This window comes from Bos mutus, chromosome 22 (assembly GCF_027580195.1).
Source record: "Bos mutus isolate GX-2022 chromosome 22, NWIPB_WYAK_1.1, whole genome shotgun sequence".
NCBI classification, from domain to species: domain Eukaryota; kingdom Metazoa; phylum Chordata; class Mammalia; order Artiodactyla; family Bovidae; genus Bos; species Bos mutus.
The window spans coordinates 46249344-46276413 of NC_091638.1; the positions used below are offsets into that span (position 1 = coordinate 46249344).

The 27070-nt window shown below is 39.4% G+C and overlaps 1 protein-coding gene across 1 annotated transcript in view; it reads right to left on the bottom strand.

Moving 5' to 3' along the window:
* The window catches only part of CACNA2D3 (calcium voltage-gated channel auxiliary subunit alpha2delta 3), a 901045-nt gene that overhangs the window by 35066 nt on the left and 838909 nt on the right, over positions 1-27070 (bottom strand). The window contains exons 33-35 of the mRNA XM_070359574.1: positions 25429-25481; positions 23712-23767; positions 15890-16001 (exon numbers count right to left, since the gene is read on the bottom strand). Coding sequence (XP_070215675.1) covers positions 15890-16001; positions 23712-23767; positions 25429-25481 — 221 coding nt within the window. The remainder of the gene's footprint in view (positions 1-15889; positions 16002-23711; positions 23768-25428; positions 25482-27070) is intronic.

Below are 27070 nucleotides of genomic sequence, written 5' to 3' on the forward strand. Positions count from 1 at the left end.
CCAACCACTGAGCTGGTTGTCACAGGTTGTCTTATAAAAACCCACTTTTCATCGCACGTCACAGTCTGACGTGCATGTGACATCGCACGTCACAATTCTATGCTTCATTGTTGTTGCATTGTTGCTGTTTTTTGAGGCAGGGCTTCCCTCCTGGCTCAGTGGTAAAGAATCCACCTGCCATGCAGTAGCCACAGGAGACGCAGGTTCTATCTCTGGGTGGGGAAGATCCCTTGGAGGAGAGCATGGCAACCCACTCCACTATTCTTGACTGGAGGCTCTCTTGGACAGAGGAGCCTGGTGGGGCTACAGTCCATAGGATCATAAAGAGTCAGACACAACTGAAGCAATTTAGCACATGCAGCTCACAAGGCACCCACTTAGTCAAGCTTTTTCACCTTTCCAATTAGCTTCAGATGTCAAATGATGCTGAGTTCATCAGCAACTTCTCCTGTAGTTGTAAGAGGGTCAGCTTCGATGATGGCTCTCAATGGGTCATTGTCAACTTCCGACAGACAGCCACTATGTTCCTCATCTTCAGGGCTCTAGTCTCCTTTGCAAAACTTTCTTGAACCACCACTGCACTGTATTAGCAGTTTCTGGGCCAAATCGTTGTTGATGCTGTGAGTTATCTCTGCTGCTTTATGACCCATTTTGAACTTAAATAAGAAAATCACTCGAATTTGCTTTTTGTCTAACATCATTTCCCTGGTTTAAAATAAATATAAACAGCAAGTAGTAAGTCACTAGCCAAAAATAAATAAATAAAGCAAGAAATGTGCATTAAAATGATGTTCAACATAACCACATTTACTTATGAATATACCACAGTATCAAACAGCAAATTCAACAATGCAAAAATCGCAATTACTTTTGCACCAATCTAATATTTGCATATGATAACCCTGGAGGAATACATTAATCTCTGGAAATGACTGTCCCCTAGAAAGACTGCAAAGGGTCACTGGTGGGAGAAGATTTAATTTTCATTGCATGTCCATATGCACTATTTGATTTATTTACCAAGTTTGTGGGGACTTCCCTAGTGGATCTGTGGTAAAGAATCTGCATGTCAATGCAGGAGACATGGGTTAAATCCCTGGGTTGGGAAGATACACTGGAGAAAGAAACGGCAACCCACTCCAGTGTTCTTGCTGGAAAAATCTCATGGACAGAGGAGCCTGGCGGGCCATAGTTCCAGGGGGCTGCAAAAGAGTTAGACACTACTTAGCGACTAAACAACAACCAAGTTTGTGTATGATACTTTGTATCATTATTTATTTCACTTATGTATGTACTTAGTTAATAGTTATTTTTAAATTATCAGATATGGAGAAGAAACACTGATGGAGAGAAAGATTCCTAAAAGGATCATAGGGCTTTGAATCTGGCATCAGCAGCTCCTTCTCCGTGGGACCTTGGCAAAGGACTCTCCTTACTCTGGACCACCTTCTCTTTCCCTAAAGAGAATCACAGAGTTCACTCTTCACTTGTGGGAATCTGAGTTTCTAGTTGTTTTCAAAACACATACTTGTTTTCAAATATCACACAAAATAACAGGTGTCTCAGCTACCAGAATTACACACATCCTCTCCCCTGTCACTCACACTTTACAAGGCTATTCGCTTGGGAAACTGTCTCAAGCAACAATTTTCTGAGCACTGGTTTAAACACAAGGCTAGGTTAAGTACTAGAAATATAAGAGTATAAGACATCCCAGTTATTGAATGCCAACTAAATGCCAGGTGCTGGATGAGGTGTTTTTTATAATTGTATCTTGCGATGTTCACATCAACCCAGTACCCTGTAGGCATTATCAGTATCTTCATTTTTACAAATGAGCAGGTGACAACTAAGAGGGATAACTTACTTGCTGGCAAAGGTCACCCAATTAAGAAGCGATCCCATTGAGAGCTAAAACCCAGTCTGCGTGACACCAGGCCTGAGCTATTTTTCACCATAATTCCAGCCCATGGCACCTGATTTGCTGGGAGAGGAAGACAAACAGATGCTTGATCAGTAATGGGGTAAGTACTGTGAGAGAACCTCCAAGTAGGTTTAATAGAGATTTGCATGAAGGTGGCACTCAGGAAGCATATTGCTCTTTTCCAGTGGGATGTTTGTAGACTTCTTCCCATAGGTCAAGTGAATGGTGAAACTGCCAGTTTTCAAAGCAAACCTTGACCATGAGATGAACTCAGTCTGAAACGCGGCTACACAAGTGACTTGGTACCATGACAGACAGCCACTCAACTGGATGCCACAGGAATCTTCTCTGAGGTTTCAGAGTCAGGGAGACCTTGACTCAACTCACATTTGGTACTCAGTAGCTTTGTAATACCAGTCTGGAGACTTAACTCCTCTGAGCCTCACGTTCCTACTTGGTGAAATGCATATGAAATGAAAAAATGTAAAGAAAAATAATGTGGAAAAATGAACATGAAGCTCCTGTCATAAAGTAGGCATTCAATAAACAGTCATCATATTCTCATATAGGCTTGGATCTATCAAAATAATCCAAGATTGCACAGGCGAGTACTTCAGTCGAAATGGAATCATTGCGAAATGCATAATTTGTTTCCTGAAAGTCAGTGTATCCGTGTTTTGAGAAACATCTGATATAATGCTTATGGCCTGAGAATTTCTCCCACTTCCTTCAGACTTTGATCATTTACACCTCCAATAATTACGGATCATGAGTGATTCTTAGCCTCATCTTGTACCCTCTCCACCCATTTTTCTTTCAAATGCACAAAGATGCCAGGGGATGCTGTGTTTGCTAAGGTTCTTGGGTGACCTCTTCTTAGGCATGAAAACTGTATCGAGGTGAATGCCTTTCATCTTATGTCGCCAAGGGGTCTTGTCAAAATCATAAGCAATCCTAAAATGAGGGGAGTGGAGGTCACCTGAGGAAAAAGAGAAAATCCAAGTCCCAAAGAAAAGCTGATAATTAAAAAATGAATTTCCTTCTTGAGTGTACAATATGTCTCTTGAAAAAGTGATTTGTGTCTAGAAGTTTTATGTCTACATTCAATAAGCTGCATTTCAAGCAGCATTTCTTCTTCGATCCTTTGAGCTCCTTTAATACATCAGATGGGTTTTTAATACCCACAGGAATATATAAACTCTTTCCAAGCTAAACAAATGGAGGGCAAGCTGGAGAGTTAATAAACACACATCTATAGGGGTTTGGCAACTTGCTAAGCCACTTCAGGTGCAGCACTGGGAAGCCCAAGGGAGGAACACAGACAGCCCTTTGAGGTAGGGGAGGTGGGCGTCACAGCAGAGACAGCCATCAGGATGGAGACAATGCACCGCAGAAAGGCCGCTTGCAAACGTCAAGTGTGGATACAGCTCTGCACTCCTCCATTCCGCATGCAAATAAACATTCTAAAAATATTCTTTGGCTCTGATGGTCTCCTACCCTCCAGCATGGAAGAGGAAAGCCTCACTGTGCTCTGAGCCCAGACAAACTTACATGTGCTCCCACCCAGCTTTCCCACACATTAAGAAACATACAAATGGGAAATTGTTGTGAGACTAATTCACGTCAGGTAGAGACCTGCCTAGTCATTACAGACATGTGCCCCTCTCATTTTGCATCATGGACTCTTGAGGGAAAACAGTAATTTACAACATTTCCTGTACTAAAACCTCTCCAAACATGGCTTATCAAAGGGCAAGTAAAGATAGTAACATCTACACAACAATGACCGTTCTATCTGGAACCTCAAAAGTTGTAATCATTGTTGCTTTTGGAAATAGGGCACTTTTCCCTCTTTAAGTATTTAAGAAAGAATCAGAAGTCCTGTCTCCAGTAAAGTGATTTACTGAACTGAGACTCAGAAGAATTGGTACAAAAATCAATCAGAGGTTTTAATCCCAATTATTCTAATGTTTTGGGACCACATTTTCATCTTCTGGCAATATTTCAGAAATTCAAAATAAAGCTATCAAGATAAGCATTTACTTCTCCCTCCTCCCTTTAAAATTTTAAAGCCAAGATGTTTTTAGCAACCAAAAACATACAGCACTAACTAAGTTGTTCACTCTAAGAGCTAATATTAAATGATTCAAGCCTAGGTCCATACCGTAATATGAAAAGAAGGTAGCGCTTTATTAAAGGATGAGTGGCAGGTCATCAACATTACATGACACACTGGTGAAAACTTAGACATGATAGAGTCCTATTTTAAGTATTTGGTGATGGAAAGAATCACATCCTTTTAGAATCCAGGAGTTATTCCAATATACCACCTTCTGAGATGCATGGACTTGACACTGTAAAACTCAAAGACAGAGGAACGATTTTGATTTCGCCGATATATGCTCTGCACATTGCCAGCCAACATGGTGAGATCTAAGCGAGTAAATGACACCAAGAGAAAACCTAGAGAAAAATAAAGTGCATAACCCTCAGTCTTCAAAGGAAAGAACTTGACCCTTGGTGTTAATTTCACTGTAGAGTAGGAAAGTTGTCTTGTTTGGAACTGAATTAAAGCCTGCTTAAAAGGGTCGATGATTATTTCATGGGAAATTGAATCACATTTATTTACACATTTAAAACAAGATTGAGTACAGTAGTTTGGCAAGAATCTATAGAGCAGGAGATACAAAAATATTTCAACAAATTAGTGTATGCTTACAAATTAAGTGGTTAAAAACTGTTACATTTTAACGCCTACAAATTATATTATTCATGACACTAATGTACTCCCACTGGCAAAGTCTGTATCTAATTTGTGTAATGAAGTATCTGATCACTATTGAATATGTGTAGTCCCTAATTCAGAATTCCAAATTTTTTATGAGCCGAGAGCTCAAGTAGATCCAAGAAGTGGCAAAATTCCAAGATCTACTTTATCTAGGACTGTCTCGTTGGAGCAAAAAAAAACCTCACCAACGACTTTTCCTGATTGAAACTATTAGTTTTACCTTCCAGGCTAAGAAATCTGGAAGAGGGGGCTGACTGGAGTTCTGTGGTTTTCCTACAATGCTGTCAACATAGATGGGTGTGCTATAAAAATATCTCCCATTTATGAAGCATTTACTCTGGGCTGGGCACTGTGATAAATATGGGGGCTACAATTTTTTCTTTTTTTATCCCACATACAGGTCCTGTGAGGCAGGTATCATAGCCCTTTCAGAGATGAGTGGACTGAAACCTACAATACTTATTGGTTAAAATCTTTGCATGCTTAAGTGCTGCAGCCCAGATGATATCCCAGTCCCAGAATCTATTCTCTCAGTCTTTACTCCAGGAAGACACCATGCCCCCCTTGTGCAGTGGGTGCATTTTATAGGTTGTTTCCAGAAGACCCACTTGGTAACAACACCTGCAGGGCATTGGCCGAGAACAGTCTGAAGAATTTGCGGTAAATCGCCCACCCAGCCTAAGACCTCAACAGGAAATTGGATTCGTTTGTAGGAAAATGGAATCCCTGAACTATGGTTCTCTGAACTGTAGCCCACGAAACATGTCAACACAGCTTCGAGACCAATTACTTTCTTTCAGTTTAGCAGACAAATGAAAGGCGCATGGGGAGATGTGATGAGAGAATAAAAGTGTAGCCACAGCTTTTGGGGCTTCCAGGAAGATGAGCAAAACTTGTGTGCAGATCCGAAAGTGAAACTGATGGCAACATAATTCTTATGAAAAGCAGTGAGTAATATTACCGCATAAAAAGAACAGACACACACAGAGACACACAAAACAACAATATAAAAATCTAATTTGCCTTAGAAAGTAATATCTTGCCAGCACTGAAATGTGACAAGGGTTTTAAAGCTCTGGCATTAAATATGTGACACATGTTTAATTTCATTCTGATTAATTATTTTTTAAATTGTTAAAATATTTAACTCAGCAATTGATTCCCATTCCAAGGGAACCTTTGTGGATCCCTTTCTCATCAAAGGATGAGGGGGTATCAAGAAAAACAGCAATGTACTGGAAAATGGTTAAAACATCACATTCTTTTCGATATTCAATTTTGTTAAGCTTGTTGACAGTCACAAATGCCCAGAAAATATGGGTTGAGTTGTTTTAGATTGCTGTTTGAATAACAGATTAATTTAATAATCAGTGGGATATTGAATGACGAAAATTATTGGTTAAAGTAGCCAAACCACCAACCCTAATGACATTCTTATGTAAATTCTTATTTTCTTTTAGGCTCCTGCATTCTTAATAAACCCTATATTTTTGAAAATCCTTTTTTAAACATCACATACTGCCCCTCTGTTAAAATATATCTGTCTATGCTATAGACAGATAAATGTCCACTTTTGGAGTTGCCAATGTGATGGTTTCTATTTAGAGCAACTGAGTCACCTCTTGATGGTTTTTCCATATAAAACCAACAAGGGCTTCTGGAAACAGGACACAGAGACTGAGCTGGGAGCAGCCAGTCTTCAAAGACTGTTGGAGACCAAAAAGACTTTTATAATATGGCTAGAAGCACCTGACATGGTTTCCTGAGTTTTATCAAGATGTGTAGACACCAGGGTTATCTGATGCCTATAGTTAACGACAGCCACCAGCAGACTGCCACATGAAGCACGATCCCGTGGGAAGCGCGCAGTGCTCTGGTTGCTCTATGGTTTGCCATTGCTTGTGGAGGAAAGTAATCGCTGCCTTGAAAATGGTTTGTAATGGACACAGTTTTGTATGTTCCATTGCGGGAGGCGAGATGTTTTTCTTTGAAAAAGATCTTAGTGCGTAATTTTTGAAATACTGTAATTTTCACCAAACTCAGTTTCCAACTCACTCGTCGCCAAATGCTGTAGAATTGTGTTATTTTTGAATGTCACTGGCGCTGACCTGAAGTTACCTACAAAGCTAGTCAAAAATTAGTAACTATTTTAGAGAACTCGTCCTGCAAAAGCTCATTCTTTCCAAGGCAAAAGTTGAGAAATTTCTACACGCATAGAATGTAAAGCAGATGGGCAAATTCAGCTGCCTGTTTGCCACCAAACCTATTGGCCATTGTACTGAAAAGTCTACCTGCTGTCACAAGGGACCGTCACCAAAAGCCAGATAACAGTGTTTCTGTCATTGACATACTGCATTTCAAGAATACAAAGCTCATACAAAATGCAAAATGCTATCTTCATTCTTTAATAAATACATACATCTTCTAATAAATTCCACTTCATAAAATGGAACAAGGAAAGACAGAGAGAATGAGACACGCAAAAACAAGAAAAAAAGAGTTTAATCCTTCAAAAGCTGTCAGTGAGACTATTCTTTATGAGTCTATTTTGATGTGATAAGAGCATTGTATCAAAAATTTGTAACAAAGCCTCACAAAAATTTTTGGATTAGGAAAAAAAAAAAAACAGTCATGAATTGACTTTTCATTCAACTAGTCACCCCAGCCAACTTGTTAATTTCTAATCCCTAAAAAGAGGAAGAGGAGAATGAAGAGGCGGAAACAGCTGAGGCGGCTCGATGAGAACCAGGCTGTGTGTGTATGTGCTGGGGGGCTACATTCAGAGGTGCAGCACACGGCCTGTCTGAATCAGAAGTTTCTGCTTCAAAGGTTGGTCTAGCGTCACCGTTACTGTCATTTCTCCCATCATCTGAAATCTGACCATTTTTCCTCCCTTCCTTAAAGCTTCTGTGTTAGTCCACACTGGTGTCAGGGTAGCAGCTTAAGTCCTTAAAGGACTAGTGCTCTGTGACAGGGTCAAAGGGGCCACGTGACTTGGGCCTTATTTGCCTCCTCTCGTCTCACCTCTACCTCTGTGTCCCAGCTTCCCTTGTAAACATTTGTTGAACAAACCACAGTTTTTCTTGTCTCCATGAGTCTCTTCCATCTGTCTGGATACTCCTCCTTGCTAACTTCTCCACACTTGGCGTTCTTACATTAGATGCTACTTTTATCCAGGAAGCCTCTCTCTCTCTTTTTAATTCTATACTTTCTTCAGGTAGCTCTCTTTTAAAAGAAATATGTATGTCTTTGGCTCCGCTGGGGCCTTGGTCGTGGCACATGGGGTCTCTCTGTTGCAGCGCATGGACCCTTTAGTTGTGGCACGTGGGTTTAGTTGTTCTGTGGCATATGGGATCTTACTTCTTTTACCAGGGATCAAACCTGCACCCAATGCACTGCAAGGCAGATTTCTAACCACTGGACCATGGGGGAAGCCCCAGGGAAGCCGCTATTGACCAGTCCAAGCCTCCCTTCCATGCTGCTGTGTGAAATTTACTCTCTAATCCTGGCATGAAGCATGGGGGGCTGACACTGCCTAGTTACTTCTTTGTAAACTCCATGAGGAAGGAATCATGTGTGCCTCATTCATTGCTAACTCCCCACAGTGTAGCCCAGTGTCTAGGATATAACACAGAATCAAGAAATGTTCACTGAAGTTCTAAGCTAGTTTTAATTTTTTTCCTAAAGTCCTATTTTTTTTCCCCCAGGCAAATTTCTTAGAAACCTCCTTTAAGGTAATTTATGTATCAGCTCTCATATTTTCAAAACTAAATTGTCATTTCACAAATTAGAGTTTCTTGACAGCAAGATCAAACCAGTCAATCCTACATGAAATCAACCCTGAATATTCACTGGAAGGACTGCTGCTGAAGCTGAAGCTTCAATCCTTTCACCACCTGATGTAAAGAGCGGACTCACTGGAATAGACCCTGATGGTGGGGAAGATTGAAAGCAGGAGGAGAAGGGGAAGACAGAGGATGAGATGGTTGGACGGCATCACCGAATCAATGGACATGAGTTTGACCAAGCTCCAGGAGATGGTGAAGGACAGGGAAGCCTGTGTGCTGCACTCCATGGGGTTACAAAGAGTTGGACATGACTGAGCAACTGAATAATAACAACAAACTAGATATTAGAAACAGGCAAAACCAGTCTATGATGTTAGAAATCTAGAGAGGGGTTATCATATGGTAAGTGGAGGTTGTGCACAGAAAGGGAGAGGTTTAGGACCTCCTGTGAGGCTGGTAATGTTCTTTCACTTCTTAGCCTGAGTGCTGGTTACATACATGTGTCCTCTTTGTGAGAAAACTAATCAGCTGGCAAACTTATGGTTTGTACACTTCTCTGTATTTGTTCTAGTTAATAAAATTTTTAGTTAAAAAGAAAGAAAAGGGACTTCCTTGGTTAGCCAGTGGCTAAGACACCCAATACAGGGTGCCTAGGTTCCATCCCTGGCCGGGAAACTAGATCCCACATGCTGCAACTAAGTCCACATGCCCCAACTATTAATAAAAGATCCCCATGCCACAGTGAATATTGAAGCTCCCGAGTGCTGCAACTAAGAATCCTGCTGCAGTCAAATACATAAAAAAATAATTAATTTAAAAAAGAAAAAGGAAAAGCACAAGTCCCTGTTTCTCTCCTCACTCAGACCCCAGAACCTTTACTGTGTTTTGCCTCCATAGTTTTTGACAGAGCTGCTGGGCAGTAGCCTTGAAATAAAGCTTTGAAAGCAAAATCTTATCTTTTCATTGCTACCAGCAAATTGTACATGACCTTCTCAACTTCCCAACCTCCTGTGAGTTTTCAACCCACACTCCTGCAAGTGTGGAATTTACACTGTGAAACAGACTAGTCATGGGAGGTGTCAATACCTCAGCATCTACTTCATTATCTTATCTGTCCTTGACTTTCCTAAAGCACCCTACACAGATTCCAGGATGTAGCAAGAACACATTTACCTCCCAGTGAACGAAAGGTGGTCTTCTGTTTAGTTTGAAATCTTGATTTTCATCAAGCAGCATTCATCTCCTTGGTTTCTAACTGCAAGTCAACAAGGAAAAATACTGATTGCCCTAGCAGTTGTCCATCTTGGTTCTGTTTGTTTTCTCACTTAGAATGGAAATGAGAAAGTTAACTTACTCCACTGAGTATGATCATCTATCATCTGCTAAGAGATATTGGCCACCTCATGACTGGAGAGAGGATACCGCTCTGCTCAAAAGGTTTCATGAGTATTATAAAACCAAGAGGGTCTCTTGACAGAGCCACAGAGCCATGAATAGTCAACAGTACTTAAGTTATACATGAACTGGTCATCTGAGAGACCTCTTTCTCCAGGGAATTCTATAGAAGTGAACTGATGGTAGACTATGAAAAGGCACATTCACATTTCAACAGAATGGTTTCTGGAGGTTAAACATTGTTTATACTAAGTTGGTATGGTATTATACTTGTGTTAAGTGTGGCCATGGGCTTCTCTGGTAGCTCAGCTGGTAAAGAATCCGCCTGCAATGCAGGAGACTGATTCGATTCCTGGGTTGGGAAGATCTGCTGGAGAAGGGATAGGCTACCCATTTCAGTGTTCTGACCTGGAGAATTCCATGGACTCTATAGACCATGGGGTCGCAAAGGGTCGGGCACGACTGAGTGACTTTTACTTTCAGTTAAGTGTGGCCGTATATTGAGTACTTACTCTGTTCCAAGCATTATGTCAATTCACAGCATAAAATTTCCCACTTACATCTTACAAAAAGCCAATGCTATGCTCACTATTATTATCCCCCAAATTACCCAGGAAAAAGCTGAGTGTCAGAGAGTTTCGGTTTTTACTCAAGGTCACACAATTTGCAGTTCGTGACACTAGGGCTCACACTCTGAAGCCTGTGACTCCACAGGCCCTGCACTAACCACTGTGCTTCAGGGCTTTCCTGTGATGGTTCTAAAGTCCTCGGCGGCTACAGTAGACTATAAGATGGTGCACTGGGCAAAGACAGACGCTGTTCTGTTCTAAACACTCAGAGATGCTGGATGAAGTAATAAAACAAAACAAGTGTGTTTAAATGCAAAAGAACTTACAAGAAAAGACACTAAAAGCCCACTTGCACATTTATAGGCTAAGTGTAAAATCCTGGTAATCTGCTGCTGTCCAGGACTCTGAATGGGATAAAGAATATTAGTGTGAGAAAACTTTAAGCCTAAACTACATGCTGCTTAGGAAAAATATTCATTCTAGTTATACAATGCAGGGCCTCCTAAATACAAAAACTTATATAACAATTATTCCCAGGCAGTCAATACCAATAGGACACACAATCGAAGCCCAAGTGTAAGTCTATTATGAGAAGAAACCCAGGTTCTAATCTCTCCCCACAAAAATAATAAATAGCAAAGATCAGTTCACAGTCAAAAATGACAAAACACATGAGAAATGATCAACCAGGAAAGAAAGCAGACACAAGAAACAACAGGATTGGTACCCTCAGAAAGTTAACTATTAAAATAATCTTAAAAGGCCTTTACTATTGTGTGTAGAAACTTGAGATTAAGGCTCTATGTAAAAAAACACAGATTTTAGTAAAAGCAAATAAAACTTCTAGAAACAAACAAAAAACAACCTTATTAAGATTGCAATGGATTCTCTGCACACCTGAAAATAATATAAAATTGTAAATCAACTATACTTGATTTTTTTCAAAAATGCAATACTTAAAAAAAAATCTCAATGGACACTTTAAGCAGCAGACTAGACACAATCAAAAGGAAATTAGTGAACTGTAACATGCTTAAGGAAATTATATAGAATAAAGTACACAAACAGAAATACATTTAAATCTAAATACACTTCAGTGATACATCAGAACATTAAAGAGACACACTTTAAAAACCATCAGAGAGGAATGAAAAGCCAGACTACTTACAAAGATGCAAAACTAAAAGTCATAAGACAATGGAATAGGATTTTTAAAGTATCAATTTAGATAGTATGAAGTTAAACTATCACTGTAGAGTACATATTAAATAAGAATTTAAATAAAGAATGAGATAATTTGTCACTCCCAGATCATTCTTGAAATCAATTTCTAATATACCGTAGAACCAAAAACAATGGTTTTAAAAAAGGCAATGGTAAGTAAACAAAGCAGTAAGCATCTCATTTACTATAGGCAGCAATAATAATAATAATATAGTTGGTAGGTTAAGAACACAGTAGAACTAAAATGTTAGAAAATACTACATGAAAGAGATGAGATATAATCCAAGTCAAAGGTCCTAAGGCCTTGTTTGCTCTGGAGGAACAGATCTTCCTGGAAGGAAGAGATCCTGACCAACTGAAACAGAATGTATACTTTACTGGAATACACTAGTATACTAATAAGGGAAACAAGGGAATGGAGAAAACAGAATGAATATAATAGGCGGCAAAAAAGAAAGAAAAAAGAAAAGAAAAAAACATGGGGAAGAAAAAACATAAAATGATAATAGAAATGCATCCAAACTTGCTGGTAAGCACAATAAATTTTAAGATTAAATCTGTCAATAATAGAGATAATAAGATTTTAAATCCAGCTACATTCTATTTATAATTGTAATGCATAATGACAGAAAAGTCGAAAATGTATGTGTGTGGGGTAAATGTGCCTAGGAAATATTATCTAAAGAAGAAGTCCTAATCCTATGCTATTAGCAAACAAAAGAGGCATTAAAGCATAAAGCACTTCCATATAAAGAGGGTTATTACACAAAAGATAAAAGGAATGGTTCATTAGGAAGCTATACCACTCTTGAACAGAAATGTCCATGGTAACATAGCTTCACAATATAGAAAGCAAAACAAAGTGAATGACATGAAAAAATGGAAAAATACATAAGCCTGGTGAGAGCTTGACATCTAAAATAGACCAAGAAAAGAAGTTTGAAACACAATAAACACACCTGATCCAATGGATACATATTAATCTCTACACTCAGCTTTTAGAGAATAAAACTTGCTTTTAAAACCACAGAGACAAATACTAGAATACAAAGCAAATCTCCACACATATTAAAACACATTTGTTATATAGACAACACTGTCATTTAGTTAGATATCAATAATAAAATAAAAGATAGCCTCAAAACCCATAGATTAGGAAATCTTAAAACACTATTTAAAAATTTACAGATCAAAAAAAAAAGTGAAAGAAAACTTAGAGCTGAATAACAATGAAACTATATTAAATTTACAAAGATAAGCTGGAATGTAGAGAGAAATCATATATATATATGTATGTTCACATACAAATGAAGCTGAAAAAGTTAAGTATCAAACTCAAAATGGTAGAAAAATTAAAAAAAAAAAGAGTAAGTCCCCAAAACATAGAAGATAATGATACACTGAAGAAGCAAAATAAATGAAACAGAAAGTCAGAGAAACAGAGAGAATGAAGCGAACTCAATGATGATTCTTTGGAAAGAAAAACAAAATAGACATATCTGTGCCAGTGTGGAGAGGGAGAGAGAGAGGAGAGGAGGAAACACAGGAGGGACCGAGGGAAGGAGACAGGGGAATGAGAGTGATTTAAAAGGGGAAAATCACAAATAAGGTAACATGTGTAATAAAAAGATACTATTTATAAATGCATGCAATAAACTTTAAGAGTAAGATGCAATAGGTGATTTTCTGAGAAATATAATCACCAAAATCATCTAAAAAACAAATGGAAATTCCAGAGAGATATCATGCAACCATTAAAGAAACTAATGAGTGAAAATGTACTCACACAAAAACAAACAAATAAGCAAAAACCCATCAATCACTGATAGTTTTATAGGTTTTACTAAATCTACAACAGGCAGATAATTTAATCTTACACAAAATGTTACAGATATTAGAGGAAGAGGATAGACTCTTCAAGTAAATTTGTGACAATAAAATGACCCTGATAGCAAAGTCAAATGAAAGGAAGGAAAAGTACAGGCCACGCTCCTTTATGAACACAGACGCAAAGGTTCACAGTACAGTATGAGCAAATGAATCTAGTGATATGAATTTTGTCCTCTGTTTTTTGTAATCAAACAATGAAAGTCAATCCTGCAAAAGCAAGTATGTTTCATATTACATAACCCAGTACTATTAAAGACATTTATGACATATATGATATAGCTCATGATTTAAATTTTTAAAAAATTATATTGGTAAAACACATATTAAAAATTAAAATTATTTTAGTGATGATGCAAAAAATTTATTTTCATACATTTTATCATCCACTCAAGTTTCATACAGTAACAACCAGAGCAACAAGTACACTCGAAGAGGTTTTCTTTAACCTAATAAACGGTTACCAAAAACTCATAGCAATTTAGAAGATGGATAATAATTAAGGTTGCACAACACTGGGAATGTGCTTGATGCCCTTGAATTATATACTCAAAATAGTTACAATGGTCAATTTTATATTATTTATATTTTCCTACAATTTAAAAGCCCTATAGCAAACATCATACTTAACATGGAATTATCAGAAGTGATTCTTTTAATTAGAAACAATACACAGTTTCCTACTCTCATGGTTTCTATTCAACAAATGAATCAGAAGTCCAGCACAATAAAACAATAATTAAGTGTGGAGATTAGAAAGGAAAAATTTTACAAATGATATTAATATGTATGAGAAAAAGTCCAAAAGAACCCATACACAAACTATTAGATCTAAAAGAGCAGTTAGCAGCTGGGTACAGGATATATAATGTTCAGAAATCAGTGAGATTCTCATATGTTAGCAATTACCAATCAGATAATATCGTATTAAATATATGCCATTTCTGAAAGCAAAATCTCATAAGCTGTTTAGGTATAATTCTAACATAACATTACAAAACTGTATTGAGAAGCATGTAAATAAATAGAGATATTTAGCTTATAAGTGGGAAGTTCTAATATCATAAAAATAGCAGTTATCTACAAATTAATTTATAACTTATAGTAATTGTAATCAAAACCCTAGCATAATTCATCAAAATTAATTAGCTGGCTCTAAAATTAATATAGAAGAGTAAAGAGGCAAAAACAGTTAGGCTGACTTAAAAGAAGAGTAAGAGAAACAGATTTTTTTCCTCCTGGCTATCAAGTCACATTACAAAGCTATAATAATTAAACAGATATGGTGTTGACACAAAAACCATAAAACCTAAAAGCAGAGCTGCACATAGATGGGAACCCAGCCTATAACACAGGTGTCATAATAAATCTATTGGAAAATAAAAAAATACCAAGTAAAAAGTGCTGGTTAACAGGCCAACTATATGGAAAAGGATGAAATTAGACCTCTAAATCATGAAACTCACACAAATAAATTCCAGAGGCATTAAAGTTCTAAGTGTGAAAGGCAACTTCTTAATGTGTTCAGAATAAAAATATATGAGAATATATGTATTACATTAGGGTAGAGACTAGTTTCTGAAACAAGGCACAAAATGCACAAATCAAAGAAAAAAATAATAAATTTGACCACATGAAAATAAAAGCAAAAGAAAACTTACATGCATCTAAAGATGCCTATAAAAAGTGAAAAGACAGACCAAGGAATAAGAAGACACATACAAAGCACAGAACTGCAAAGAAATCATATCTGGAACACAAAAAGAATGTCCAAGTCAGTAAGAATAGACCCACCGCCCAAGAGAGAACTGCTAACAGGAAAGAAGAAGCCAGAGACTCCAAATGATCAATAAAACCAGTGAAAGAGGTCTAACTTCATTAATAATCAGGGACACTCATATTAAGCCACCAAGAAATAATTCCGAATATGTCAGATTTGGGTGAATCCTGAAGGCTTGGAGCCTTCAACAAAAACATCTGAAAAATTTCCCCCAATTGGTGAAATAAATTGCCAACTGTTAATTGGGATAAAAAACCAATTAGGACTTCTTCCAACCATCTACAAACTGGGCTAAAAATCTCTTATATTCTAGGACATGTTTTCATACATTTGAATGCATCCCAAACTCTAAACGATCCCTCTAACAAAGCCAAGTGGTGCTCCTTCCAAGCTGATGAAAATAGTTCCTCACACAAGAGGGCAGCCATGTTTCCAGCTCTCATCGTAATCCTGGGCATGGCAGCCGCACTGGCCCATCTGGGAAAGGCCTCTACCAGACAGAAAGAGGCGGGGGATAGGGGGAGGGGTGCTTACTTGGAGCAGTCTTCACAAGCAATGTTCCCTGAGGTTTCCTTGATGGTGCGCTCAGAGACGAACGCTGGATATTCAGTGTCACAAGGCTCCAGGGTCTGTTTCAATTTCTGGGCTGTAGGGATAAGGGGAAAAAAAAAAAAAAGATAAAGAATACAAGGCACTGGCTTTGTTGTGACTGGCAGCCCACAGTAACTCAGAACACAGTTCCGCTCCTGCTGCTCTGTGATTTTTCTAGGCACAGCATAATGCATTATTTTCTAATTAGTCAAGTGATTTCATCTGCCAAGCAACTCTATAAGCTATAATTCCTCAAGCAGTTCTGTTGGCGTGATCAACTATCATTTATGCATCTCAAGAATTCTACTTTCTGGTACAACATCACTCACTGGGTCTCTGGCCTCAGACTTACGTGACCTTAGCAACAAAAACACACACACACGTATACATCCGAATAAATGTATAAAATATAAGCTACACCGTATTATTTAGGGTGAGATAAAGGTCATAATACAGTTATACGGTTTTATTACAGAAACAAAATAAACAGAAACAGAAATACGGAATAGTAAAATACGTAATGTCTATGAAACACAGCCATGAACCTAATCCTACTATTGTGAAGTTCCTTGTGTGTAAAGATAGTACTAAATAACCCTGGTACATGGGTAAATACATAGTAGGTACTTGGTAAGGATTTGGTGGTCTACTAAATAATTTAAACAAGTTATGTCCAGTAGGCAAATTTCAAAACCTAATATTTTAAATTTGTAAATTGGGCATGATATAGTTCTTCTATTAGAGGTTGATTTGAGAACTCATTTAAACAATATATGCTGAGTACTTAGTGCAATACTTTTGTTTAAAAGACAAAAATAAAGCCAGTATTCTCATGAAGCCATTAGTGATGATGACAATGATGATAGATATCATTAGCATAGTAGTTAAAGGTAAAGTCAGAGGAGTTCGGAGTGCAAATTCCTGCTTCACTACTTTTAGCTAATCCTCAGTATTCTCACCTGTAAAATGGAGACGCTAGCAGTACAGGTACTCTTCACAAGAGGTTTACTCATGAACATTTTTCCAGTAGAACATTTACTTACAGATTCCCAAAACTCAAACTTCCTATGAAGTTAAGGTGGATTCCCGAAACGCAAACTTCCTATGATGATAACGTGGATATAAACGTATATTTGTAACAATCTCTCCAGGTATATTCCAAATGCAACTGGTTTGGATGTTAGAACCAGCATTAGATGTTTCATAGAATGTCCATCTGGGAGGCTGCCAGCACTAACAGCATCACAGAGTTACTGAGTGCAAAACAACTGTTTGGTAACAACCAGGTAATTGTTGGGTGATCAGAAAGCTGTGTTTTAAGTGTTTATATCCTTACGTGATTCTTTTATATACAGGCCTTTTTAGTGAGCTTTAATTATTCTGAGGAAATTGATTGGGGGTTTGGAGTTGAAGCATAATACATTGAAGTTTTTCTTATTTAAAACAAAAGGAAGTAGACTCAATCAGCTTTTTGTGCCAATCGTGATTTTAGGAACTGGTCACTGACATTAAGTGGTGATTCACATACTAACTCCCAGGGTTGTTCTGAGGAATGAATAGACTGATGCATGCATAACTCTGAACAGAGTGAACACAAGCGTCTTTTCACATACATTTTTGCCCCTCTCTCCCCGCCTTCATGTTACTACCTACATACCGTCTTCATGTTACTCTACATGCTAACTGCAGAGTAGCTAACAGCACGGATTCTGGGTGTTGTGAATTCTGCTGCTGCCGTGTGACACTAAGTGGGTTTTTAACTTCTCCACACTGTAATGTTTTCTGCAAAATGGGAAGAACAGAACCAAGTCCAAAGGGTCGTTTGGGGATGAACCAGCTTCATCTATTGAAAGTGGCTGGTACACTGCCAGTGCTACTTAAGCGTACGCGCTTACAGCCACCACCGCTTCTTCTGGGAATGCTATTTCACTGAATCCTGACTGTCAGCCTTACTGGGCCACCACTGTCTGGCTGGATGCCTCCCTGACCCTGACAGCAGGGAGGGTACCATGCCGGTAGCCATTGCACCTGCAAAGGGCCAAGTTCCAGACACCGCCCATCCCCGGAGCCTGCAGTACTAGCTCTCAGGAAGTGTCCTCACATGCTTGCTGAGCAAATAAGCAATTCTTTTGAATGGTGTTTTTCAGGCAAATAAAACAGACAAAGGAAATGGCAGATTCTCTGCCCCTAATGGCAAATGGCCTGCCTTGAGTGGAAGGCAAGGGGATTTCAGGTGGCGCACATGCATCAGTAACAACACAGAGGTGGTTGGTTGGAACATCATTCTCCTCCCATTTCTTTATCAATGTCCTTCATTCTTGTCAGGAAGATGACTTTGTTTGATGCTAGGCAGTTTTTACCTTTTTTTTTTTTTCTTTCTTTCATTTGTTCTTTTTCTCCTTTATTCTAGGGAGGCCAAACATGAAGCTCAGAGGAGCTAACTATAATACAGTTTATTTTCAGGGTTATTATTTTTACAATTGATTATACAGCAAACTGGAGAAGGCAATGGTACCCCACTCCAGTACTGTTGCCTGGAAAATCCCACGGACGGAGGAGCCTGGAAGGCTGCAGTCCACGGGGTCACTGAGGGTCGGACATGACTGAGAGACTTCCCTTTCACTTTTCATTTTCATGCATTGGAGAAGGAAATGGCAACCCACTCCAGTGTTCTTGCCTGGAGAATCCCAGGGACGGGGGAGCCTTGGTGGGCTGCCGTCTATGGGGTCGCACAGAGTCGGACACGACTGAAGTGACTTAGCAGCAGCATACAGCAAACAGGACTAACTTTTAATTTGGGAAGCTGCATTTTAATATTTAATTTTCAAAAAGTCAGCTTACTGAAATAAAGATTAAATAAAAGCACAGATTATAAATTAATACAGTGCAAGCATGCAGATGGCATATAACGATGGTAACAGCTAAATTTATTAAGAAATTACTATATGCCAGATGTCATTCCACTTTATACATTTTTATCTAGTACTACATTACAAAATTTAAACAAATCAGACTATGAGATAGGAGAAAGTGTTCATTCTGTTTTGTAAATTAGTGAATGGAGGAGAGGATGAAGCGAACTGCCTAAATTCATCCAGTGAGTATGTGGCAGGGCCAAAATTTGAACTTGGACTATCTGGTTCCCACACATATATATTTAACTACTGTATGAAGTTTGGCCAGTGAGAGAAAGGAAGAAAGATCTCTGGGGGGCAGGCTGAGATAGGCAGCACACGTGATTTAAATAACCCTAATAACTGCACCATCTCTAATTGTCTGGGCCCAGTTACAATAGAAAGAGTCCAAATGTCTCAGTGGAGAGACTCATTTGGCTCTGATCCTTTCTGGAGATAAATTCTTATTCCTTTCATAACTCTAGGTCACCCATACTGATGTGGTAATAAGCCCTTGAGTTTATTTGAAGTAAGACTATAGATTGGCTGGAAGTTGCTTGGTGCTTTTGGGAAACACATGAATTATCATATAAAACCATGGCCACATTTAATCTAAATAGTATGGTTTATTATGAAGATGTTTGTTTGTCTGGAGTGCTACAGGAAAACATCACATATATTTGCCAGTTTTTACTGTTTATTTATGGAATTTCAAACCAATAACTAAGGCTGCCAGTCATCTGATGGGTACTGTTTTAACTCTCAGGCATTCAAAACTCATCATCTTACAAAGGTGTTGGAGCTCAGCTAGACTGATTCTTTTTTTTTTTTTCCAGAAGAGAAAATTGAAGTTCAGGAAGTAGACACAGCCTGCCTTGAGCCCCACAGAAAGTGACTGATCATGATCATCATTTACCTAAACAGCAAAACCACCTTTGCAGCCAATACTCACTAAATGCCTGCATGCGTGCGTGCGTGGCTGTGTGCTAAGTGGCTTCAGTTGTGTTCAACAACTTTTTGTGACCCCATGGATGGTAGCCCGCCAGGCTCCCCTGTCCAAGGGATTCTCTAGGAAAGAATACTAGAATGGGTTGCCATTTCTTCCTCCAGGGGATCTTCCCAACCCAGGGATCGAACCCATGTCTCTTACATCTCCTGCATCAGCAGGCAGGTTCTTTACCACTAGTGCCACATGGGAAGCCCCACTAAGTGCCTAGTACAAGCCAAACACCACACTAGATCCTTTGACGGATTGCATTCTCACCCTCTCATGGTGAGCCCTGCTGCTACCCTGTTTTACAAATGAAGAGACTAAAACTCAGAGAAATGAAGTGAAATGCTTGCCTGTCACACAATTGTATGCTCTGAAGCCCAAATGCATATGCACGTCCTCGTCACATCCTGGAGCCTTCACTCTTGGCCATCACCCTGTCTGCTTCTCACCCCAATTACACTGGACGTCTCAGGCCGAAGCCGCCAGGACCTATCACTCACTTACAACGAGGCACCCAGTGGAGCATCCACACAATTGGATTTCTTTAATTTTCCCTTAGCAACAAATGTCCCTGATGAGAATAACTGACTTGGGTTCACAGTAATTATGTGCAGACAATCAGGAATGAATAGAGTTGCCATTTGAAAAGCTTTCCTCTTCTTTTGTCTCTGCGAATGCACCCTCATTCATAACCGGGTGCCAGCAAGCTCCATTCTCTTTGTGCAACTTCGCCAAAATGATACCTTTGTGATAATCAAGCAGAAATGGCCTTCCACAGTCCCCTTCATTAAGGAAATGAAGCAGATAAACAGTGTAATTATGGATTCCATTTTTAGCTAAACAAAGATGTATGTCTCAGCTCAGGGTCTTTATCCAGTGAGAGAAGGGTAAATTTAGAATGCAGAAACCTCGAAAGGCAATATTGTTATGGTGCTTGGAACTTTTCCCGGCTTATACTGGGTCTGAGATTCACATTCACATCTAACAAAGATTCAGATGATAGCAGCTCTGTGGGTGAAAGCATTCACCATCGGAATCAGTTTCTTTATCTATAAAATGGAAAAAGTCATAGCCATGCCCAGCAGAGGGCTGCAGGTCCGAATGAGACAATCAATCCACGTGAGGCAGCCTGCTCCACACAGGACTCACAGAGGGCCAGCTGCGTCTCCCGCCGCCCTCCAGCGAAGGTGGCCGGTTTTGGTTTACGGTTGAGCTTATTTTCTCCTAGCTGCCTTACTTAGGTACCTGGGAGAGGCTCAACGACACATTCCAGCAGTCCCCACCTCTCAGGTGTGTAAAAGGGATCTGAAGAGAACCCAGTGCTGGCACTCTGGAAGGAAAAAAGTGCTACATACAGGCACAGCACTTGCAGATGATTTAACCATCTGACAAGGCCTTTGTGCAGTCTGTCAGTGGAGTGAGACAGTTTGGAATTACCTATTAAGAGTTGTTTAAAAAGTTTCTAAGACAGAAAACACAGACCTGAAGCATTACATCATTTCTCTTAGCTAAAATTTTAGCTAAGCTGGAGGAGACAGAAGGGAGAAGAAAGGTGAAATTTCACAATGAGAACCTCCACGAGTTTCTGAGTGCAAAGATTGTGCCCCCCTTCATAATTCATCTCTCCTACCCTACACCCCTCAGTCTACATCAGGATTGCTCAATAGTGGCACTATGGACATTCTGAGTCAGATGATTCTTTGTTGTGAGGGGCTGTCCCATGTGTAATAGAGTGTTTTATGGGCATCTCTGACTTCTATTCACTGGATGCCAGTAGCTCTCTCCCATCCCCAGTTGTGACCAAAAATGTCTTGACATTGCAATGACCCCTGGGAGGCAAAATCACCCCTACGCTGAAAGTTACTGGTCTAAGCAGATATCCTAGTTCAGAGACTGGCACTCAGAAGTAACTCAACAACGAACTGTCCATGTCAAGGACCAGCACAGGAGTGAGGGCAGATGCCTGTAGCAGCAGGGAAGGGAAGCCGACCAAGGTAAGACTGGGGTTAGTGGCAAGGAAGGTTGGCACTCACCACAAAAGCCTGGTGGGCAGGGTGGGCAGGCCATGTGGATATGAATAGGAAAGAGAGGAACGCCAGAAAGTGAAGCACTGAAGACCACCAGCCTTCTGCCCCAGCACTGAGCACACTCCTCAGAAGGAGCCAGACATTTAAGCCAAAAGGGACACCAGCTCCCAAAACAGGAGCCCCACCGCCCACGCATGGTGACTTGCCCTGTGCCACACCTTGCGTGTGGGCTTTGCATCATGCATGGTTGAATCCATTGCTCACAGCCGTATCACATCTTATCTCTGTTGACAAGCAAGGAAACCAAAGCTCATAATGACCAAGCAACTTGTCCAGAACTGCACAGCCCGCAAGTGGCAGAGGAAGGCTGCCTGACTCAGAAGTCAGGTGCTTCGTCTCTAGGTGAAACAGGGCTCCAAGCATGACTGTGAAAGACTGAGATCTGTCCCAAGGCACTGGTGCCACAGGAACAGCAGCCATCTGACCAACTACCATCCACTCGCTTGGCCTCCACTGATCATTTTCCTTCCTTTTCTCTCATTTAATTTCAGGTACCTTTTTTTCACCCCTAATAGTAAAAATCTGGACATGCTAGCCAAGTAAGAAAAGTGACTAGAAAAGAGATAACAAGTACCCATTAGGTAAGTTCCTTCCCATCTTCCTTTTTCAAACCATCTACAATTTTAAAAAAAGCAGGTTCATGTTATAGGTAAAATTTTCTTTGGGGTATCTGAGGGTCTTCTCTTCCTAATTCATATTTTGGTCCCTGTTTATTGACTCCCCAGTGCCCTGACTGCTGATCCGAGTTAATTCTACATCCTCCTTCTCCCCAGTCATTGGGGGTTTGGGGAGCATATACAATTTTGCATATTGTTTTTCTTGCTAAATATTACTAAGTTTTATAATTATTTCCTATGGCTTTCTGTGAATGGACTGTCATTTTTTGGTAACTGTAACTTTGTTTCCTATTTTCTGTTTCTGTTTTGTATATAGATTCATTTGTATTAATTTTAGATTCCACATATAAGTGATGTCATACAGTATTTGTCTTTCTCTGTCTTACTTTACTAAATATATTCTCTAGTTCCATCCATACTGCTGTAAATGGCAATATTTCATTCTTTATACAAGTCAACATCATCACCATTATCATAAATTAATTACAGCTACCTTTTTGAAGGCTTACTATATTCCAGTCCTACACTCAGTATACACCATGATTTAGCTTACCATTAAATACACACATACACACAAACAATAAATAAGAGATAAATATTATTTATTTATTATTTTCTTTGTTTAGCTTACTGTGGAGAAACTGAGCCTTGAAGAGATCAGCTAACTTGACAAAGGCCAATCTCAGAGCCAGAACTTATATCCATATTAAACTAACTCTAAACTCAGGCCTCTAATAGTTTCTACTAGTTACTGATCGAATCATTGATGGCTTTTTCAGCAATGAAAATAATATGATCAGATTTATATTTTATGAAAGGTAATAGTAAAAAGGTAATGATTGTTCATTCATTCAGCCTGAGAAAGGTGATGCGTCTATGACCTTTAGATTTCAGCACTGCCCACTAGCTTCTGAAGAATTCACTTGTGCAGTGTATGACCTCAAAGCCTTAGTTAAGAAAACAGGTCAAAGTGTACATTCAACATGAGCTGTGGACTTTCTGTCAGCCTGAACGGCACTGCCCTCAGCACAAAAGATGCCTTCCGCTAACAGAAAGGAGAAATCACCACTTTGTCCTGGGTAGTCGTATGCGAGCACATCCCTGGTAAAAAGTAGCTGGTGGATCCCGGGCTCATCACTCTGAACAAGGAAAACGAAGACAGCTGCTCCTTACCTTTAGCTGTCATATCTGAGTGCCACCAACTGCAAAGGTTAAATTCCACCAGAAACCTAAGCAGGGAATGGAAAAGCCAGGGTTACTTGGTTACCCACACCCTGAATGGAAGAGTGACATTCTGTGTTATTCAACATCACTCACCTCATTTGAAAGAATAACATCATCTGATATCTGGATATATCAACATGGTTCATTCAGTTACCACTGAATTTTCACTAGGTTTTGTCTTACTTGTAAAAGACTGTTTTATCACCATTGCCAGCCAAACCCTGAAATCAGGTTCACTTAAGACTCAGGGATTCATTTGAGAAATATCATGCTTTATAGGGAAAACTTTTTTTCTTATTATAGTCTGAGTCCACAGTAAAAAGTCCACATTCAAAGGGCTTCTCCTACCTTGGTTCAGAAATACAAACGGAATAGTCTCTACTTAGACTATGATCTGTAGTATAAAGGATACTTTCAAAATTTACACTGTCACACATGTATTTGAGTGTGTGTGTGTGTGCGTGTGTGTGTGTGTGTGTAGGGCAAGGTGGTGAGGACAATTGGAATAAACTCCTTTTTAGGAAATTATGTCCCAATGCAACTTCACAAAAATCATAATTTCTCAATTGCTAGTAAAGAATGCCAATGAAAGTGAAAGTTGCTCAGTCGTGTCTGACTCTTTACAATACCATTGACTACACAGTCCATTGAATTCTTCATGGCAGAATACTGGAGTGGGTTGCCATTTCCTTCTCCAGGGGATCTTCCCAACCCAGGGATCAAACCCAGGTCTCCCACATTGTAGACAGATTCTTTACCAGCTGAGCTACCAGGTAAAACCAAATGGAAGGAAATAGATCAAAATCTAGTCATTTCCTTCTCAGGCTCATGGCTGCTATCACTCGCAGCTCACAATGAAAATCCCACTATTACCTGTATTTTCTGTCTCTTATATACACAAAGAACTTACTCTCCATGTGAAGTTATACTTAATATAGGTTACATTAAAGCAATAAATAAGACATTGTCCGTTCGTGAAATAACAAGAAATCTGCCTTAAACACACAGAACTAGAAGTTTAATGGGAAAATAAGAATGAGAGTCTGGTGCAGCTTGAATGATCTGGTTTCCATGCTGGTCCATGGAATTCCTTCCTTCTGTGTGACACAGTGTTTCTGTAATGTGTCCAATATCTCATCTGGAAGTCAAGCCTTTCATCTTTGTGCCATTTCAAGTTTGACCTAAGTCACAGATGCATCCAGCAGGACTGTAATTTGACAAGGTAAACAATTAAATCACACCTGAGAAAGCCCCTGACCCATGACTGCACAGGCCCCCACGCCTGCACATGCCAAGACATCCAAAGCAGCACGGTGGACAGCCCTGGCAATTTGTTCTTCTGACCACAGCCCACCCAGGCTGCATTAAAAACAGCCAGACGTCGATGTTAAATTTAACAGTAACCACAATAAATAAATTTGGTTTGTGTACTGCAAGCTGTTAGTCTGCTAAACAGTGACATAAGGGCATAAGCAGTGACCACGATTCACCTATTAAAAGATGATCTTTTGGACTCTACGTTCAATATTTCGAGATGTTCAGTGAGTTTATCACAGAGTGTGAGGAATCATCTAATGGTTATTGGAAGCATGAAGCACAATCTCTCAATTCACTTTAGAACACAGAAAAGTAATGCTTTTTTAAAAACGCAGCAAATTGTACTTACAAGACAAGTTCTGTCATTATCCATTTCACTGCAGCAAGGAAGGCATTATAAGGCTGCAGAGAAGAATTCGGTTCATTAAAAACAATGTATCACACACAAAATTTGTAGTTTAACCTAAGGCTTTACATAAAGACAATGTTATTCTTCTAGAGAGATTCATATCATGTCAAAAAACAGTGAAGCTCTCCCTTAAAGACGAAATGGTTGGATACTATATCCCAAAACTAACATTTTAAAACTTTGAACTCCCCTGTGGTAAGATGTGATTTACAAGTCAAATAAACATGATCTAATACAGGGGTTATCTCTGGGAGGAAAAAGGAAGTTCAGCAAACGATGCTTAAACCTTTACCCTCTGGGGGCTAATATTTCGCAGCCTAATGCTGAGCGGCAGGAATCATATAACTAATTTCAAATGGTAATTCTCAGGGCTGCCTTTTGGAAAGGTGATTCCCTGTTCTCCATCACTGTATGTCATTCATTGAAATAAGCAAAAATTGCACATACTTGATTTTAATGCTGCCCATGAATTATGTAGGATTTAAGCTGCCTTTTCTCACACTCACATATTCGGACTTGAAAAAAAATGATAACCATATAAACATGTGATTTTATCCTTGCAGAAAATCCCCTTCACTCTATAAAAGAAGGCATTGACAGGCTAATCTTTATTTCAGAATATTTTAATTAAAAAAAGCAGTGGGATTGTTTACCCTGTGATATTTCCTATGTGGATAATTCAATTTCCTGAATTCTGGAAAATACCAGGTCTCCCCCTCAGTCAGTTCTTTGTACCTAGGTATGCCAGATATGTGAGCGGTGGGTGGACTTGAGAGACAAGCAATGACACTGGCAAAGCCCGGGCCCCAAGCTGCAGGTCCAGAAAAGCCTCAGAACCTTTTGTGGTTCCCTTTAGGTAGCAGGGAAATGAAATGCCTAATCCTGGTTTCTGATGTGATGGCTGCTTAATCCTACCTTCAAAGCATTTTGCTGATAAGGACTAGAACTAGGAATGGGAGGATTATCCAGTTTCAAATAAAACAAGAACAAATTTATATACCCCTGAACATTTTTAAAAACATCCCTACTCAAGCCAATAAGCAAATGCACAGAACAACAGTCCGTGGGGGTTACTCCCAGCCCACCCAGATGGCAGACTGAATCTCTGACTCTGACTGAGTGTGTCTTCATCACTCCCTGAACCACAGGGCTTTCAGGATTAGGGTCATCTAAGGATGTGAATTATTAACTATTTCCTAAAACCAAATGCAGCCATGCAGTCCTGTGGTTCTGCCATTACACTTCTTATGGCTTGAAAAATAACCATCTCTCTTTCAGACCATAGGACAGTTCTGGATCTTTGTACCCACTGGGATGGGTAGTGACATTTCAGTGTGGGAGGAGAGAATTAATAGAGGGATTAAGGATGTTTTGGAAGTGAGGAAGGGGAGGCACAGGGGCAGGATACTCTAGGATTCTCTGTCAGATGCTGGCTCAATGCAGGGTAAACAAAGGGATTATATAAATATGGGATTAAAATTTTAAATGCACATTAACATTCAGAAGGGCAAAGCCATTGAGCTTTTAAGCCTAATGATAAAAACATATCTTGGGAACATTTTAAGTCTGGAAATACTTATGC